The sequence below is a fragment of the Enoplosus armatus genome, chromosome 9 (genome assembly GCF_043641665.1).
Source record: "Enoplosus armatus isolate fEnoArm2 chromosome 9, fEnoArm2.hap1, whole genome shotgun sequence".
Classification (NCBI taxonomy): Eukaryota; Metazoa; Chordata; class Actinopteri; order Centrarchiformes; family Enoplosidae; genus Enoplosus; species Enoplosus armatus.
This window is the reverse complement of record NC_092188.1, coordinates 13,859,615-13,877,768: the sequence shown is the minus strand read 5'-3', so window position 1 is coordinate 13,877,768 and position 18,154 is coordinate 13,859,615. Positions and strand designations below refer to the sequence as shown.

Genomic DNA, 18,154 nt, shown 5'->3' with positions numbered 1-18,154 from the left:
GGGGACACACAAGTGGAGAGTTGACAAGTGAATTTATAATGCATTCTTCAAAGATCCCCTCTACACATTTTAACACGTATAAATAGTCTTGGAATAATCATTTGTGTCTGATAAAGATTTTCCACAAAAAAAGGTTCAATCACCTAGTTAAAACATGCACATACATCCTTCTGCACAGTGAAACATCCAAGTGAAGCAACAACAAGCTAACAAGCTAACAAGGGGGCACAGACAAATAGTAACTTGTGTATTTAATAAGGACGTAATGATTGGTTACTTCTTAATACATGACATCAACCAAGAAGATGAAGAAGGAACCAATCAGTATCCATTTGCAATCCTTGGTTCATATACATTCAGGACGTACTTGTGAATATTTTATATATTCTATTTTATAGTAGCCTACTATTTTTTAGTAATTAGCTCATGTTTAATTCCTGGGTGACAATAGAAATATGTGTACTTTGTTGCAAAGTGTTTCCCACCTCCAACTCGACCTCAACACACGCACACAAACACACAACAGCGCCCCTGTGTGGAGCCACCAGTAAAGTCTGTGTAAGGAAATGGCTCCACATGCGAGCAGGGGAGGCTGTGACTTTGCTGATATCAGACTGCTTGTGACCGGTCACTGTAAGACTGGCACAAAGTTGGCAATAGTTGAACAAAGGCTTAATCTTTGACCACACATTCCTCTGATATCCAGGTCCTGATACTGAAACTAGTCATGTGAACACACAACAGTACTACAGCAGGAGAGCTGCACCTGTTTTGCACGGAGCTGACATTTTGATAAGTGTAGTACTCACATGAACACTATTATCTTAACATCTCTTTCAGTGCTTCCCCATCTGCGTTGAGGCCGTTTTTGGATTATTTCACCCACTAACAACCACTGTGCTGCAGGAAGTATACTGGACCTGACTCACCTGTAATGGTAAACAGAAATGCCTTGGCACGTGTAAGGGTATGTAATGTTGTATGTTGCTTCCTCAGAGACTACCAGCGTATCATTACTTTTAATAATAACAAGTATGGAGTAATCTATGAGGTTTTTAACTAACGCTCCCACCTCTGATCCCCACCCATCACTACTTAGTGACTTAGTGCGTCGTCATTGCTGCGACACCGCCTCTCTGTGCGAACCTGACCCGATAGTCTCCCAACTTGTTTTGAAGGGAAACACCGGAATTATGGCATCAAACTAAAGGTGGAGGAAAAACACACAGAGGACACGCCAGTCTGCTCAGGTATGACTCGCCTACTGAGACACTGTTATAGTGTTGACATCGCACACCTTTCTCCCAGCGAGTTGTTTCCCCCCATTTCCCGTTTCCTCGCGGCAGCGGTTCGTTTGGAGTTCACTGCTCCGTATTTAGAGGGATTATGTCAAATACGACGAGGTCAGGGATGTTTGTGCTGTTAGCCTACATAGAAATTAAGAAACAGGACTCCTAACCTACTGTAGTCTTTGGTGTGCACGATAAAAAATGATGAGTAATGTCCGCAATGTTTGTTGTAAGGTTGCTCTCACCAGCTCAGAGACTCGGGGCCCTAAATACTTTATAGACCAAAGATAGGCTACCTAGCTTAATTATCAGAAACAAGAGCACACAGTCAGACTAATGTTCGCAGTAAGATAAACAGTGAATTGTATAGGGTCTGTTTATTATACTGATAGTGTTATTGGAAGATATATTTTTGACCTAAACCTAAAGATTTGGGTCAACTAACTAACCTGGTTACCTAGTTTTTGCTAGCTCTACATGCTGTACTTTCTCAGAGCTATTCGTGTCCTGATTCAGGCCCATTAGTTTTGTGATGAATGGATAGTTGTTTAAGTTCAAGCTATGATACACAGTGCAGTATTCATTCATTCGTGTCCCTTTTATAATGCAAAATAGAGGTTCACCTGAGTATTGTACATCTCTTTGACTGTGTGCTGTCATATTTTTGATTTAATTGTTTACACTCTCTATTGTGTGTCCTGTCATCTATATAAAATCAGTATTTTACTGAACTGACACAATCTTTTTTTCTCTCCTGACCTGGTCACGCTGTCTGGGATTATCCGTGCAATCTACAATGACATGGATGTGATGTGAGTATCAGTTACCATTTGAATTGTATGAAAAGAATATATAAGTATAACAAAGGCTTTTGAGCTGTTGTTGTAGTAATGACCCAATTGAACCATTGCATAAAAGGCTAAAAGGATATTGCACCGATGTTTTGCATATCATGCATACACGAGTAACAGTTATTTTACCTTATCAAATATTTATGTACAAATGAGCCCCCCCCTTAATGTACCACAATATGATTGAAAGGTAATGTAAAGTATAATTAAACAACCCTGCTCGCAGCTGCAGTGAAGCATTTCATTTATATGAAACGATTCTATGAAGTCATAGCTCATCAGTCTTTATAGAGACTTATTAAATATTAATTCTTGATGACTTCTATTTGACATGCCATTCCCCCTGGGGTCTGAGTGCAGACTTTATAGACTCCCTCTGTATCTTCTGCATGCATGTATTGGCTGTAGGTGTGCTTGATTCAATTGCTTTTCTACCATGCTTCTTTCTTTATTCATGTGGAAAAAGTGACCGCTATTTCTCAACCATGACAATTTCATCATATCCGAGGAAATTAAAAGGTTGTTGTACTTTATTTTATGCTCAAGTTATTTTACAATCGAGTCATAAAAAAATGTATGACGTCCTTTAACGTTAACGTTCAGCATCAAACAGATCTGAAAAAAAGATTGTGAAGGAATCCCAGTGAGAGCTTTGGTAGCTGAAATGATGTTGACCTGCTGTTGCCCACATCACACTAGTTTAGGGAGGGGTAGTGTGACCGTGTCACCCTGAGGCATCTGGACGCAAACACATCTTTATCTCTCATGAACACATGCTCCCAGCCAGTCAGCATGCCTTGCAGCTCTATGTTAAGGTAGATTAGTGTTGGTGGGGATTCCCTCTCTCTCTCACAACAAATAATTTATGTTGAGCTAGTGATTTGATCATTCACCATGGAGAAGTGCTTATTATTACAAGTATTATAAGTAAGACTCAAAGAGCACATATTTTCCCCCAGATTGCACTGTGTATTGGGAAATTTTCAGTTTAAAGGAGATTGTAATTACAGTGCAGTGTTTAATAGGTGTAGAGAATATTAGGGAAATTAACATGTGGCCAGTTTTTACTGCAGACCTGTGGCACAGAGTGTTTAGTAAAAGTAACAACAAACATGTAAAAAGTTGATGCAGTTACCACCTCCCCACTAGGTGGCAGTGTGAACTAAGAAAACATGGCCGTTAACAGTAGCAGCAGATGATCAAACAATGTAACATGTTCTTAGGTGGCCTAGAATGTCCACTACAATTTCTTCAGCGTACTGTGAGCTCCAGGGCTTGGTACAGTGTCTTTTTAAGAGATCTCAGTTGACAACCAAGCGCATGCATATTAATATGAGCATTTCATTTCTATTATGACTCATGGCTTTGCATTGTCGCTGGATGCAAATGTTTATGGCAGTTTTACTAGCTTCCTATTTTAGGAAAGTTGTCCTGTCTTATTCTCTTCGTTAGCACAGGATGCACTTAATCTACCACAAAATGTCCTGACTCTTTCCTTTGAAAAAACATCATGCTGTGAAATTTAAATTCTCTAGGGTGTGTATGAAGGTGAGAATTCAAACTTGGCCCAAAACAAGAAGGATGGGCAACATGTCTGCTGGCTGAAAGGGGAAGAAACATGGAACATTCCTGGTTCATAAATTCTTCATAATATAATGGTGTGCCATAAATATTGATGAGCTGTTACCATCTATCCCGTTAGTGCTCTTGAGAGCTCAGATCCTGAGCACAAATAAAACCCCTGCAACCATGCCTCCATCGCATGCACTCAAAATTCATATTTAAAGCATTTTTCCAAGCTGCACAACTTGTTTTACATAAGAACCGGGAGGGAAGGCGGCACGGTGTGTGTGATGCGGACCCAGATGCAGCATTGAAAGTCAAAGAGAGATGAATTGGGTGGAAGTGGTATGGGGCATTATGTAATCACTGAGTGATGGAGCCAGAGAGGGATAAAGATGTTCCAAACAAACCCCCATCCACTCAGCTGGAGTAATGCACTGCACCATCGTATGTGCGTGTGTGCCCGTGCTTTTGAACAAATGAGGATGAGTGACAGGGGAAACAGAAAGTGTGCGTCAGTGTGTTGGGTGTGTCTGCTGTGCGAGTGGCTCGTCTCGGAGTCTGTGGTTCCAGTCTGTCACTGTCTCAAGGGACTGTGGGTCTGTGAGTGCTGCTCCTCTTCTCCTCCCCTCTCTCTTCTGTCTCTCCTCCCTCTCCTGGGTCCAGCTCAACACCTGCTCCTTGCAGTAGGCACAGGGCAGGGCAGTGGTTCCTTAGCAACTGAAGGCAACGCGAGTGGTTCATATAGTCTTTGTTTCTCTCCCACATTCTTCCTCTTATTATATCTCTGACGTATGCTCTTTCCATCCCAAACTAAAGCAGAGGAAACATGAACATAATCTCCATCAAAAAGTTCTTTCTGTTTGTACCCAGCTGGGATTAATCAGATTCTTCCTGTTAATGCATTATATTACAGTAAATGTTTAACACCACCAGTTTGTTTGCTGTAGTGCTGCTTATGTGTCATCACTGTGTTCAGTGATCAAAGTCCAAAGAAGAAAACATGATTATCGACCGTTACTGTAGAGAGAAATGTTCTGTTTCTGTTGTTTGATGTCTCCTAACTGCTTGACACCTGGACTTTATGACAAGATTCACAGAACCATCTTTGCACTGGTAAGACTTTTTCTTCAGTGAATAGCAAATTAATTGCATAGAAATGACATGTGGCACTGACATGGCGCCGCTGTGCATGCCACATGAACTTGCCTCTGTGAGACAAAGGTGATGGTTCCTTTCCCCTGTGTGGCTGTGAGAATAATGAACCCCTTTACGTCCCCCCTTTCCGCCTATGAGCCGTATGGCCCTAATGGGGTCAGGCAGATGGGTGGGGACCATGCCGGGGTCCATAAAGACAGCTTGTGTGTGTATGTGTGTACTGGTTTGTTTTTTTAATTTTTGGTTGAGGGTGGGTCTGTAGTTGGACATTACATTTTCAGTCTGTACTTTTTTTACTTGAATGAATTTGAAACTGCCTCTTTTAAGCTCTCAACAACTGGCTGAAGGTTGTAGTCCTGTCACCCCCATACTGTGCACATGAATGCACCGCGTTGGTGTCTGAAAAGACTGGGCAAGACTCTGAGGAGTATTGCTGTGGCCTCTCTGCCTCCCTCCTGCTTCTGGACATTGTACTGAGTTAATGATTGCACTCTTTGGCCCGCCTTACTACATGCCTGTTGGGGACTGTTGTAAAGAGGCTTAATGTATTGTACCAACATAGTGATGAGTTGTGAATTAAAACTTGACAACGCAAATAAACTCTGTTATACGCATTAATATGTACTGATACAGTACTAGTAGAAACATGTCGCTTATCAGCAGATTTAAACACTGACGTGTGTTTAGGGTTAGATTGCTGCAGCAAATTCACATATTTTATTCAGTTGCATGGAGCACTTCTAATCTGCATTATACGAAAGTTGTGTCTCCTCCACCTCGACATGCGGTTGTGAGGCGTGCTGGTCCGTGCTCAGTTGGTCAACTCAAGTCCAAGCCTCATTGTGAGACTCCACCCCTTTACGAGCATCGGACACCTTCAGCACAACAAAGCATGTGTCGCTCCGCAACATTGTTTCTCCTCTGAACGTGCGGAATATAGGATTTTCTCGGATTTTGTGCCGATTGCTTCCCCATTGATGCTAATCCTAGAGTAGGTAAGCCAAATTTAAGATTTATGTTCCCCGGGCTGCGGGGATGAGTTAGTGTTTATTTGTTTTGTGTTACATTCGGCGCCATTTTCATACACAGATTGTTTAAATACCCTGGCACGTTGGCCCGATACAGCCTGTGACTGTTTTGCGGTTTAATTGGGGAAAAGAAAGTTGGAAATTGAAGTCGTTTTAGGCTATATTACCATGCATCATTTAAACCTTGATTTGTTAAAGCAAATTGATGATATATATGAATGAAACAGCCTCTATGTTGCCCGATTAAAACAGCCCAGTAGCAGTCTTTCAACATCCACATAAATCAGAAGCGCTCCGTGTCAGCGGAGGCGGCGATGTGTTTTTACGTGTGTGAGTTGTTTTTGTGAAAATGAATGGACATGCAAGTTATCATTCTGCTAAAAGAGGGTGCACAGTTTGTACATTTCAGGAAAACTCACACTTTACAAAATTGTCTGTTTATGTGTATGTATGAAGACTACACGCATTAGGCTATATTGTGAAGTATGTGAATGGATAACGGAATTTGGTAAATGATGATGAACGATGACTATATGTGGGGAAAAACGAATAAATGTTCTGTTAAATCTAAATGCGTTCTATCTATTTTCCCTTGACCCCCTATCTAACACATAAAGTATAGTGTAAAGGTCTTATGATATTCAGTATGATGTATGAGAGAAACAAATCTTACATTAACATTATGAGCTGACTGAAGGTGACATGATTGTCATATTTTTCCCCTAAAACATTCATATGATAGTTATTGTTCCAGATGATGCACTTGTGTCTCTTCATGTCAGGGTGTTCTTGGTCTCGAGGTCTGAGGTGTCTTACAGCTATTACCAAGAATGTGTCTGCTCAGATGTTCAGATGTTGTTATTTTTTCATGCTGTTTCAGAGATTGCTTTGCTTTTGGATTTCATTTTCTGATTGACAAGACTTGTTTTTACCCCAAGAGGAGTGCATTGGGTTAAAAATATCCATCTTTGCTTGAGGGCGGCATATGTGAATGTGTCTTTTCCCGTGTGCGCACGCCTGTACTACCAATATCACACTTAAGAGAAACTCATCCAATAAGCCTCATCTCCATTGATGATAGCTGGATATATATATAGTCAGATAATCTTTTATGAAGCGCTGCAGATATGACGTAGGAAGGATGAGGGAGAGACAGAGACAGCATTAATGCAGGAGGACTGGCAAGTGCTTGCATGAGCAACAGAAGTAAACACAGAGGTTTGAAAATGACAGAGATAAGACCCGGGTGCTCGGGGTCTCCTGTGCTGCTGAATCAGCAGTGTTGTGAACACATTGCTGCTGAAGTGATGTTGAAGGATGTTTTTGGCTCTGCTATGTGAGAGTGAGGTCATCGAGGTCCCAGAAGAGCTTGCTGGTGTTAATCCTCTTTTGGGAGTTATGATGCATGTTAGACTACTACTCTGTTGTGTGAGCATTACTAAATAGGGAACAGACTCCACATACTGTACAGAGTCGCTTTCTCTTGTCTTCATGAATTAGGGAGTCTGGATTTGATCTTAAAGACCATGTAAAAAAAATTAACTTTATGTCATGTTTACACAAATAATTCAAATATATTTCTCTCTATATTCTAAGATTATTTTGTTTAAATATAGTAAGTTGAGTTCACAATACAGTACTCCTTTTAAACCATTTAACTAATGACTCCTACTATCTGGACACACATCTGGATTTTGTGTATGTAAGAATGCTTCTCTTATAATGTGCACTAATGTACTGATATACTGTTTTTTCAATGGGCTTTGGCTGAGGTGATGTTGGAAATGGATTCAGAGTTGCTTTCAGGGCAACCACAGTAAATCAATCAAGCTACTTCATTCTTTTCCCATGTCGGTTCATGTTACAGCATCAGGCTCTCAGACCATCTGTGTGTATTGATTAGTTCAGAACTCGGTTTGGGATCGGATAACACAGAGGACTAGACTGAAATATACCTTTGTAGCCCAATAACCTCTTGTTTTATCACCCATTTTCTGTTGTCACAGAAAATCACACAAAATTTAACCACATTTTAAGTTTGTTGCACTCTACACATATCTCTCCATAATCAAGCATGCAGTATTATTTTACACCAGGATCGTGATAAGAAGTCAGTGCCTGCCCATTTTGTATGTATATTGCTGGGCAGACATTTGTGCATTAACTGAACATATGAACAGTTTAGCCGGGCACGTGTTTGCGTGTATGTTGGCATGTGTGTCAGTGTTTACTTAGAGAGGTTAATAGGAGCCACCATGTGGCCAGAGGACTGATATCTTGGCCTTCAGTTCATTTCTGTTGATTTTCAGCCAGGTAGGCGGGGCTCCACATAAAACCATGAATCAGCACAGCTGATCGCCACCATGCATCTGCCGGCTTTTCTCTCTCTCCCCCACACACAGATACATGCACACCCAGACAGAGAGACAGAGAGAGAATCAGAGTGGAGGGAGACAGTGAGATAGATACTGGAGACAGGTAGATAGATGGAGATAATCTCACTTGGTCACTTGGGGGATGATTAACTCTAAACTCCTTCTAATTCCTTAATCCTACTCACCCAGGAAACATGCTTTCTTTTTGTCCTAGTATTCCTACATGGTAATATTATTTTGGAGCTCATGTTACTTGTCAGTCAGTGTTTGTAAGGAACAACCGAAATCCCTCTTGCTGTCATAAAAACGATGCTATATATGTAGTAGTGTGTGCATTTGCGGCTGTGCACACATGTATGCACATGTGCAGATGCGTGTTGTGTGCAGTACGCTGTGAACAGAAATAGATATGAGCTTGTCTGTAAAGGCTAACTAATGAGTCCCTGCATCCTGAGCACATGTAGCTATTTATATACTATACCTCCTCCTCCTCCTTCTCTGCAAGATCTTCCCCATTCAGCCCTCCCGTCTCATTTCATCACACATATATACACACTAACACACGCACAGCAGCAGCACTGCAGCATCACTGGCAAATAATATGAAGGCTTTGGTATCAAGACAAATATCTTTTTAAAACTGGACAAACTAATGGCGAATTAGAGTGAGTTTCGGTGTTCGTAGCAGTTAAGTCAAAGGGTTGGCATCGATTCAAACCTTTTTCCATAATTTTAATGAGAGCAATTAATAAATTGGAGCTCACATTGTTAGTGTTGCTTAAATTTAAGCATGTGAAATAATAATGAATTTCCACCAAATGAATTTGAACTCCTAATGTCAAGTAAGATGTGACCTTTCCTTGTAAGTGAAATTCACTGAGTCAAACCAAATTTCAAGTTATCTTCCTGTGGGGACATTAAATTCAATTTAAAGTCACATAAACTCTAAATCACATCCTGATTCAACTCCAGCCCCGGCGTTTGCACCTGATCATGCAGCTCTTTGCGAGCTCACTCTTGCCAGAGGGTGGTCTACTTCATCTATAATTTAGCTCATTAGAGACACTAATTATGTAGGATTGAGGGCAGGTTCTTTTTATTTTTTTTAACAGTTCAGCAATATTTCATCTAATTACCTCCACATCAAAAAAGAAATATGCCTCATATTATGAGAGATTGATGCTGTATTGAGAGATCCTGTGGTGTGGCTGCCGCTATCTCAATCAGTCATGATGCAGGTTAGTCCTGCTCAGCTGGCTGATAGCAGAGATGTTAGATAGGCAACACAAAATGGAGGAGGCAGCAGACACAAGCTCAGCTGGTCCATTAGGAGCATGTCTGTTTCCTGACAATCACAATTGAGATGACAGAGCATTAAAAGACCCAGAGGAGCCCATGAGCATTGATGCATACCGGTGTGTGTGTGTGTGTGTGTGTGTGTGTGTGTGTGTGTGTGTGTGTGTGTGTGTGTGTGTGTGTGTGTGTGTGTGTGTGTGTGTGTGTGTGGTGACCTAGGGAATAGGCCTATGGGGGGTCTTGTGGGGGGAAGGGTAGGCAGGATTAGTTATAGCACAGTTATTGGTCACTGGACGCAAACAATGGGAGGGCTAAAGAGGATTTGGTCTGTGTGCGTACCCCCTCCTCCTCTCCTGCTGTCCTGTGGTGCCAGTAGGAAGTGTATGGTATAGAGGACCAGGCTGCACCCTTTGGGGCGGCCCTGTACATCTGGAAGACTGGGCTGCCTCCCTGTCTGCCTGTCTAGCATTCCCCCTCCCCCACTCCATACAAGGCAGGGTGGGACTTGAACTAAATATGGAAGAGACAAACACAGCCACATTAGTCACCAGTTAGACAAGGCCTACTCAGGACATGATGCAAATCAGTCTCATCAAAGACAAAAATTGATCGTGATGTGAGCCATTGCAACTGATACATCTCACTTAGGAGAGGTGTAGTGCGGTTGCATAATACCTGCGGTGTATTTCCGTCAGTTGTGAGATTTAATCAGCTGGTTAGAAGTTTCTAAATATATCAGATCTGTTCTCTCGCTGGCACACCAGTGAATCAAAGTCGTGCTCATTAAACTCCAAGGCTCTTGTACTGTGACAGTGAATCCCATCATTGTATGAGAAGTAATTTAGGCAAGTATGCCTGCACTGTTTCATGTTGACAGCAGTCAGGTTGAAAAGGACAAGAGGGAACATATTTGTCTAGTAGACCATATGGATAAAATCTTCTTGGCCTAATAGGGTTAGTACTGGGTTAATACTAAGGATTGATTGCCATCTCATGGTATACATCATTATATAGCCCAGTCTGAGTGCCTTAGATGACCCGTGCAGGATGGGTTTGTGTGAGATGAAGAGCCAGGCATGCTTGGTGAGGATGATCCAGGCAGTGCTAATATGCGGCTCCAGAGCAGAATGCCTCCTTTGTGTCAGTGAGATTTAATGAGTCTGTGATAGGCAGTGTAGTGAGCTCGCCCTCAGAGCTCCATGTAGACACAGACACACTCTTCAACAAGGAGGGCTATTGTGTGATGAAGTGATGTTTGTGTATGTGTGTTGTGATTTAGAATATAATCTGTGGGTGGCAGTTGGCTTCATGTTTTATGGAATAAGTCTCATCTATGTCACCCAGTAGTAGTAGTAGTAGTAGTAGTAGGCAACTAACAATAACTTAAAGCAGCAATGTAAATTACTTATTGTCAAAATTGCTCATGGTAAATTGCACTTGATTAGAGCCTCAGTTAAAATGATAAAATAGGGTGAGAATAGTGGAACATTCATACAGATTACTCAATTTGCATGATTAAAGATGATATTTGCTTTATTTCTATAATAATAATAATCTTTAATTATTGCTATATTTCACCATGTATTGAGAAAAATTATCCATATTTCTGTTCATATCATTTAGGATTTAACACAAAATGTTTTTGTTGTTGTTTATAGAGCTGCAACTAATGATTATTTTCAATATCGATTAGTCTGACGATTATAATCTATTATAATTGTTTGACCTATAAAATGTCACGAAATTGTAAAAGTAATATTACCATCACAATTTCTCAGAGCCTAAGGTCCTCAAATTGCTTGTTTTGTCACAACCGTCAAAAATGTACAAATGTTAAACTCACTTACACAATGATCTGAAACAGAAAAAAGAATGTAGAATCAGATATTTGCTTGAAGATTAATTAATTTAATTTCTGTCAAACAATTAATTCAGTCCTTCAATTAAGTCCTTCACCATGATCATCAGTGATTTACTGATAAACAACAGTACACATGACTTGTATCAGCGTAGTACATACATACATCTTCTTACCATTCACAGCAAAGTGAAGTGTAATGTTTCTTACACACAGGCTAATAGTCCACTGCTCCTAATCTTGTTTGTTGTGTTCCAAGAATAGCCGTGCTGTGCACTGTCACACTCTGTACAGCACCGTGACCTTTCTCCATCTCTGACTCCCTTCTGTTCTCCTTCCCAGTGGCTACCATGACAACAGAGGCAAGTGCAGTGAGTGAGGCGGACACTGAGGGCAAGCAGAAGGCCAGCGGCGCCGAGCCTGAACCCGAACCAGAGAACAAGCAGAAGCCAGTGGCGGCAGCGTCCGAGCCAGAGGGGGAGCAGTCGAGCAAGAAGGCCCAGGAGCAGGCCTCTGAGCCTGGGCCTGCTGACGTAGTTACTTCCCCTGAGGAGGAGCAGCTGAAGCCTCGTACCCGGACCTCTGCTGGCAAAGGCCTGTCTCGTCTCTTCTCCTCTTTCCTCAAACGCCGCTCGCAGTGCTCCGAGGGAGAGGGGTTTGAGGCAGAGAAAGCCAGGGAGGAAAAGGCAGACAAAGAGGAAAAGTCTGACAAGGCTGAAGAGGAGAACGAGGAAGAGGTGAAATGTGAAGAGAAAGAGGCTAAAGCAGAGGAGGTAAAATCTGAGGTAAAAGAAGTGAAAAAGAAAGAAGAAAAAGTAGAGCAAAAAGAGGAGAAAAAGAAAGAGGACGAAAAGGTTGAGAAGAAGGGCAGTAAAAAGAAAAAGAAAGAAGCCAAGAAAAAAGTAGAGAAAAAGGATGAGGAGAAAGTGAAACAGGACGAGGAGAAAGTGAAACAGGACGAGGTGAAAAAGGAAGAGGAAAAGGTGAAAAAGGAAGAGGAAAAGGTGAAAAAGAAAGAGGAGCAAAAGGAGGAGAAACCACAGCAGTCTGTAGAAAAGAGAGAGGAAAAATTGGAGACAAAAGAAGAAGAAAAGAAGGAGACTGCTGAAGTTAAAGACAAGGGGGCAGAAGCCGGAAAGAAAGAGAGTAAAGAGGAGGAAAACGTTGACAAGAGGGTTGCAAAGAAAAAAGAAAAGGATGAAAAGGTAAAGAAGAAGGAGGAGGAAAAAGCAAAGAGGAAAGCAGAGGAAGAAGAAAGGGTAAAGAAGAGAGAAGAAGACAAAGCAAAGAAGAAAGAGGAAGAAAAGGCCAGAGAGGCCGAAAAAGCAAAGAAGAAAGAAGAGGAAAAGGCCAAAAAGAAGGAAGAGGAGAAGACAAAAAAGAAAGAAGAGGAGAAACCAAAAGAGGAGTCAAGAAAGAAAGAAGAGGAGAAGGGGAAAGAAGAGGTAAAGAAGAAAGACAAAGAAAAGGAAGAGGAAAAGACAGAAGAAAAGCAAAAGAAGGAAGAGGAAAAAGGGAAGAAAAAAGAGAAGGGGAAGAACAAAGGAAAGAAGGAGGAGAAGGAGGTGAAAGGGCCAAGTGAGGAGCAGGTGAAAGCACCGATTGCTGCTCCAGAGCCTGAGCTTAAAACTGAGCCAGACACTGAACAGGCCCCTGATCAGCACTCGATAAGCAGCGGAGAGACGCAGGTGAGTGTGACACTGACGAGTATTGGAGGAAGACTGACACCACTCTCATATCTGTCTGAAGCCAGTTAGCTTAGCATCAAGACTGGAAACAGGGAGAAACAGCTAGCATGACTTAGTCCAAATGTAACAAAATCCACCTACCAGCATCTTTAAAGCTCACTAATTAACTCTTAATTGTCTGTTTAATCTGTACACAAACTGACTCTGCACCCGACCAAGACATAACCTTGGTCGGGTGCAGAGTCTCTGCTGGTTGCCACTGTGATAACAAGATTACAGGAAAGCACTGCTCCAGGCTAAGAAATACTTGCACGCATTCACTGTAAACAAAGGAGATGTAACATGTCCCAGTGAGCTTTAGAGGTGCTGGTAGACGGGTTGTGTTGTCTAACCCTAACCCTAACCCTCGGACAAAGGCTAGCTGTTTTCGCCTGCTTCTACGCTAGCTGGCTGTAGCTTCATATTTAACATACAGATATGAGAGTTGTATCGATATTTTCATCTAACTCTAGGCAAGAAAGTAAATAAGGGCATTTCCCAAAATGTCAAACTATTCCTTTAATCATTAGCATGTGAGAAGGTTCAAAAACGGACAAAAGTCCAAACAAAAACCACCACTGCAGATATAGGTCAAAAAGTGAGCTCTCCTGTATACAAATTCATGCTGCAGATTGGACTGTAGTAGAGGAACACATGTTTTTTTCTTTGTAATGATTTTTTTATGATGTGGTCAGCTTGCTCAGCGAAAGTAACTATGCTGGTCTGAAACTAAAATGATCCATGCTGGTCTGAACTAGAGCCAGCATCAACAGCAGTAGATTTGCTGTTTACTGAGATCTGTAGTTGTACATTGTGTCCTCCAACATTCTTCTCATCTGTATTTGACTTACTTTGCAAATGTCTTGGGTTGTCTCTACCAGCCACCTCAAGAGGAAGACAAGGAAGAAGCTGCGATAAAGAAGGAGCCTGAAGTAGTGGAAGAAGTGACGAAGGAGGACTCAGAGAAGAAAGAGGAAAAACCAGCAGAACAGAAGAAAGAAGCCAAAGGAGAGGAGAAGGCAAAGGAGGAGACGAAGAAGGAGAAGCCTGTGAAAGAAAAGAAGACAGAGAAGAAGGCAGAAGAGGCGAAAGGCTCCAAACGTCAGAAAACCATGCAATGCAAAGTCACCTTACTGGACGACACTCTGTTTGAGTGTGAGCTTGATGTAAGAGACCCCCCAAATTACAGTGTATAATGACTCCTCACTCCTGTTAAAGATTAATATGGTTATGAAGGCTGAAGAATATCCCTCTCACCCTGTCTGTCTGTGTCTCTCATTCTCATGTAGAAACATGCTAAAGCCCAAGAACTTCTAACAAAGGTTTGTGACCACGTCAACCTGCTGGAGAAAGATTATTTCGGCCTTGCTCACTGGGAAACACCAACCAACAAGGTAGGCTGGTCGTTCTACACCTGTAGTTTTTAGATTCTCTGCAAAAGCTTGACCAAACATTTGACATGACACTGAAAAGAAACTGGTTGTGAGCAGTTGGTCATTTTCCACAGATATGGTTGGAAGCCACCAAAGAGATCCGGAAACAGGTTTCAGGTGCTGTGTACGAGTTTACATTCAGTGTGAAGTTCTACCCTCCTGATCCAGCTCAGCTTACTGAAGACCTCACCAGGTGAATATCTCAAATGTTAAAGGAATAGTTTTGCTGATTCGCAGAGCTATAACATGTTATTTAGTGAGCTTCAGAGGGGCTGGTTGGCAGAATTTTTCCCCCTGCTTTCAGTCTTTATGCTAAGCTAAGCTACAGACCTGTTGGCTTTGGCGTCAGACATGAGAGCAGTCTCTACCTTCTCATCTTAACTTCTCATCTTAACTTAGAACGTGTATTTCCAAAAATGCCATCACCACAGTAAAATCTTGTATTATCTCTTTGTTATGTCTTCGAGCTTATTTTTCCCTTCACATCTTCTTCAGGTACTTTCTGTGTGTCCAGCTGAGGAAGGACATTATGCGTGGTGTTCTTCCCTGTTCCTTTGTCACACTGTCCCTGCTGGGCTCCTACGCAGCCCAGTCAGAGCTTGGAGAGTATGACCCGGAGCTCCATGGCACAGACTATGTTAAGGATCTGAGCCTGGCCCCCGGACAGAGCAAAGAGCTGGAGGAAAAGGTGATGGAGCTGCACCGCACATACAGGTAATCAAAGGGGGTGGGCATTGATTGGAGCAACAAAGTGATGGCAATTTTTAGTTAACACATCCTTTTCATCAAGTGTAATTAAGTTTGAGTAAGCACAATTCAGCAGACACAAACTGTGAAGGACATCTTCAGTGTTTACACAACAGTTTAAATAGATGATTTGATGAATCCTGACAATAATACATATCTTTGAAAAGACCCTTGTTATCTGTTTTATTCCAGGTCAATGAGTCCAGCCCAAGCTGACATGTTGTTTCTGGAAAATGCTAAGAAACTTGCCATGTATGGAGTTGACCTGCACCAAGCCAAGGTAGGGTTTTGTTTGAGTTACGTTACCTGTTTGGATTAGTGTTGTGTGGTTTAACTGATGGTGCAGGTTTTTCTTGGAAATTTAGTCCATAGTTCAAGTATGCACTGACTTCCTATCATTTTTAAAATGTGTGTCATTGTTTTGTAACAGCATGCTTGTATTACATCCGTAGCATCCAGATTTTAATTACAAAATTGATGTCATTCCCCTTTTAGAAAAAAAAGGGAGAGATTAATAAAATTTCAAACTCAATGACCTCAAAATCTGTGTCCTCATAGTGTGAGAAAGTCTGCCCCCCGGTGACTGTTTATTGTAACTGCAGGGTTTTAAGATGATGGTGTGCAGTGATACAATATCATAACTGTTTCATCCTGTTTTTGTGCATGCAGGACCTTGATGGTGTTGACATCACGCTGGGGGTTTGCTCTAGTGGTCTGATGGTTTACAAGGACAAGTTGAGGATCAACCGTTTCCCTTGGCCCAAAGTGCTCAAGATCTCTTACAAACGCAGCAGCTTCTTTATCAAAATCAGGCCATCAGAGGTAAATCTAAATTTATATTTTCGATTCTGTTATTTGTATATTTGAATTGTTTTTCTACCTCATCCTAACCCAATATCCTACCCATCAGCATTTCCTCCTAAATTCTGCCCCACCTATCTGGTACCTTGGTTTTGGAATTGTGTGAAGATTAAGTGTTACTCATTGACTTCTTTCGCTGGAGCTGTTTTTATATTGTTTTATATTGAATTTACTACATTAGTATTAGATTCTAATGTTATTGTTGGATTATTGTTGGATTTCTTGTTATTTTTAACTGGTTGAGATTTGTTGCTGTTGTGGGTGTGTAAAGCCCATTGTATATTATTTTTGGCTGTACAGATAGACTTACCTTTTCCGTCAATTTGAGTTAATTTAATTCCAACAAAATAATACAGACTGCCATTCAGGTTTTGATACTAGATTCTGTAAAACGTGTCTACAATTTTAAAATATAAAAAATAATAATTTAGAAAGAAAGAGAATTTGTCCTTTAGACTTGACAGGATTCACAGTGTGTTCAATAAATCCAGCTCTGGGATGAATGTCATGTTTCATGCTGCATGGTAGAATAATGTCATCAACATGAGGTCATTATATCCATTGACTTTATATTTGTATCTTCACCTACAGCAAGAGCAGTATGAAAGCACAATTGGCTTTAAACTGCCCAACTACAAAGCCTCAAAGAAGCTGTGGAAAGTTTGTGTCGAACACCATACCTTCTTCAGGTAAGACCAGGTCCTTCTTGCCTGATTCTTAAAGACACTTCCCTGCCTGGCAACACAGGTCATTCGCGGGTTCTGCCTATCCCCTAGATAATTGGCTAACTGGTCTCTGCAGCTTAAGCCCTATATTGGCTCCCTGGCAGTTTAACCACAGAGGAAAAGCTACATACACACGGTCTTGACTTTAGCATTAAACCTCAATGGTTTTGTCTACTTAATGAGATAAAGGTCAGAGTTGTTGCCAAATTTGTTGTATAACAATGACAGTTTTTATTGTCACTGTTATATCACATCCTATTATGTCATTTGATATAATTTATGTTTGAACTCCAGGTACGTGGGTCTGTCTTTGAAGAAATCAAATGTATTAAATGGTGGGTGGATAAAAATTAAATGAATGTTTTTGTCCCTCAGGGTTCCAACAGTAGAGGCCCCCTCATCACGCCGCTTCCTCGTCTTAGGCTCTAAGTTCCGGTACAGTGGGCGCACTCAGGCCCAGACCCGCCAGGCCAGCTCCATGATTGACCGCCCAGCCCCTCGCTTCACACGCTCTGCCAGCAAGAGGCTGTCCCGTAACCTGGATGGAGGTATGTGCAAATGTGTGAACCTGTGTTGGAATCACTGCATCACGCTTGTATCTTGTAAAAAAAAAAAAAAAAGCACAGGTTCGATAAGCTACCCTCTGACTTGTTTCGCTCTCGCAGCTGGAGATGAAACTCTCCAGCTCCTGCAACAACTCTCGGCATCAACCAGGTCTGAGGTTGATGATTGGTTGCTGATGCTGGCGTCTGACAAACCCCAGCCTTCTCCTGAATTCCCAGGTACCAGGAACTGTGTGGAGCTGCACCAGCGCTTTTTGGCATGTTTGCAGCGTTTACTTTAATCTCACTCACAAACAGCCTTATCACATCATTTAACATTTAACATGCTCATCCGTTCTGGCTCTTTTGCTTTCATGCCAGTAAACCCTTGAAAAGATTTCCTGTCAGCTGCAGCACAGATGGTTAACTTGTCAGATCGCTGACCTACTCTGACATGTGGGTAATGTCACCCACCCTGTACTTTCCCTGGCCATGACCCCAGGGTATCTGTGATCACTGTGAACTCTGAAAGAAGGAAGGAGTTTCCTCACATGGTTTTCTACGCACGGGCATTTCCAGTCTTGAGTCTGCTGTTCCTCATTTTTTGGCATTTTTCAGAAGTCACTGTTTGATGTGTGTTGCTTTCATTTGCTTGTAGCTTGAACCTTTATGTTGAACTTCTTAACAGACTGACTCGCTCGT

The 18,154-nt window shown here is 41.7% G+C and overlaps 1 protein-coding gene across 1 annotated transcript in view; it reads left to right on the top strand.

The window, feature by feature from the left end:
• Positions 1-2,056: 2,056 nt before the first annotated feature.
• The window catches only part of LOC139289945 (uncharacterized), a 32,743-nt gene continuing 16,645 nt past the window's right edge, over positions 2,057-18,154 (top strand). Inside the window, exons 1-11 of the mRNA XM_070911617.1 lie at positions 2,057-2,101; positions 11,760-13,105; positions 14,026-14,310; positions 14,434-14,538; positions 14,652-14,770; positions 15,073-15,291; positions 15,517-15,604; positions 15,994-16,146; positions 16,777-16,874; positions 17,286-17,458; positions 17,576-17,692. Of these exons, the coding sequence (XP_070767718.1) occupies positions 11,768-13,105; positions 14,026-14,310; positions 14,434-14,538; positions 14,652-14,770; positions 15,073-15,291; positions 15,517-15,604; positions 15,994-16,146; positions 16,777-16,874; positions 17,286-17,458; positions 17,576-17,692 (2,695 nt within the window). The 5' untranslated portion in view covers positions 2,057-2,101; positions 11,760-11,767. The remainder of the gene's footprint in view (positions 2,102-11,759; positions 13,106-14,025; positions 14,311-14,433; positions 14,539-14,651; positions 14,771-15,072; positions 15,292-15,516; positions 15,605-15,993; positions 16,147-16,776; positions 16,875-17,285; positions 17,459-17,575; positions 17,693-18,154) is intronic.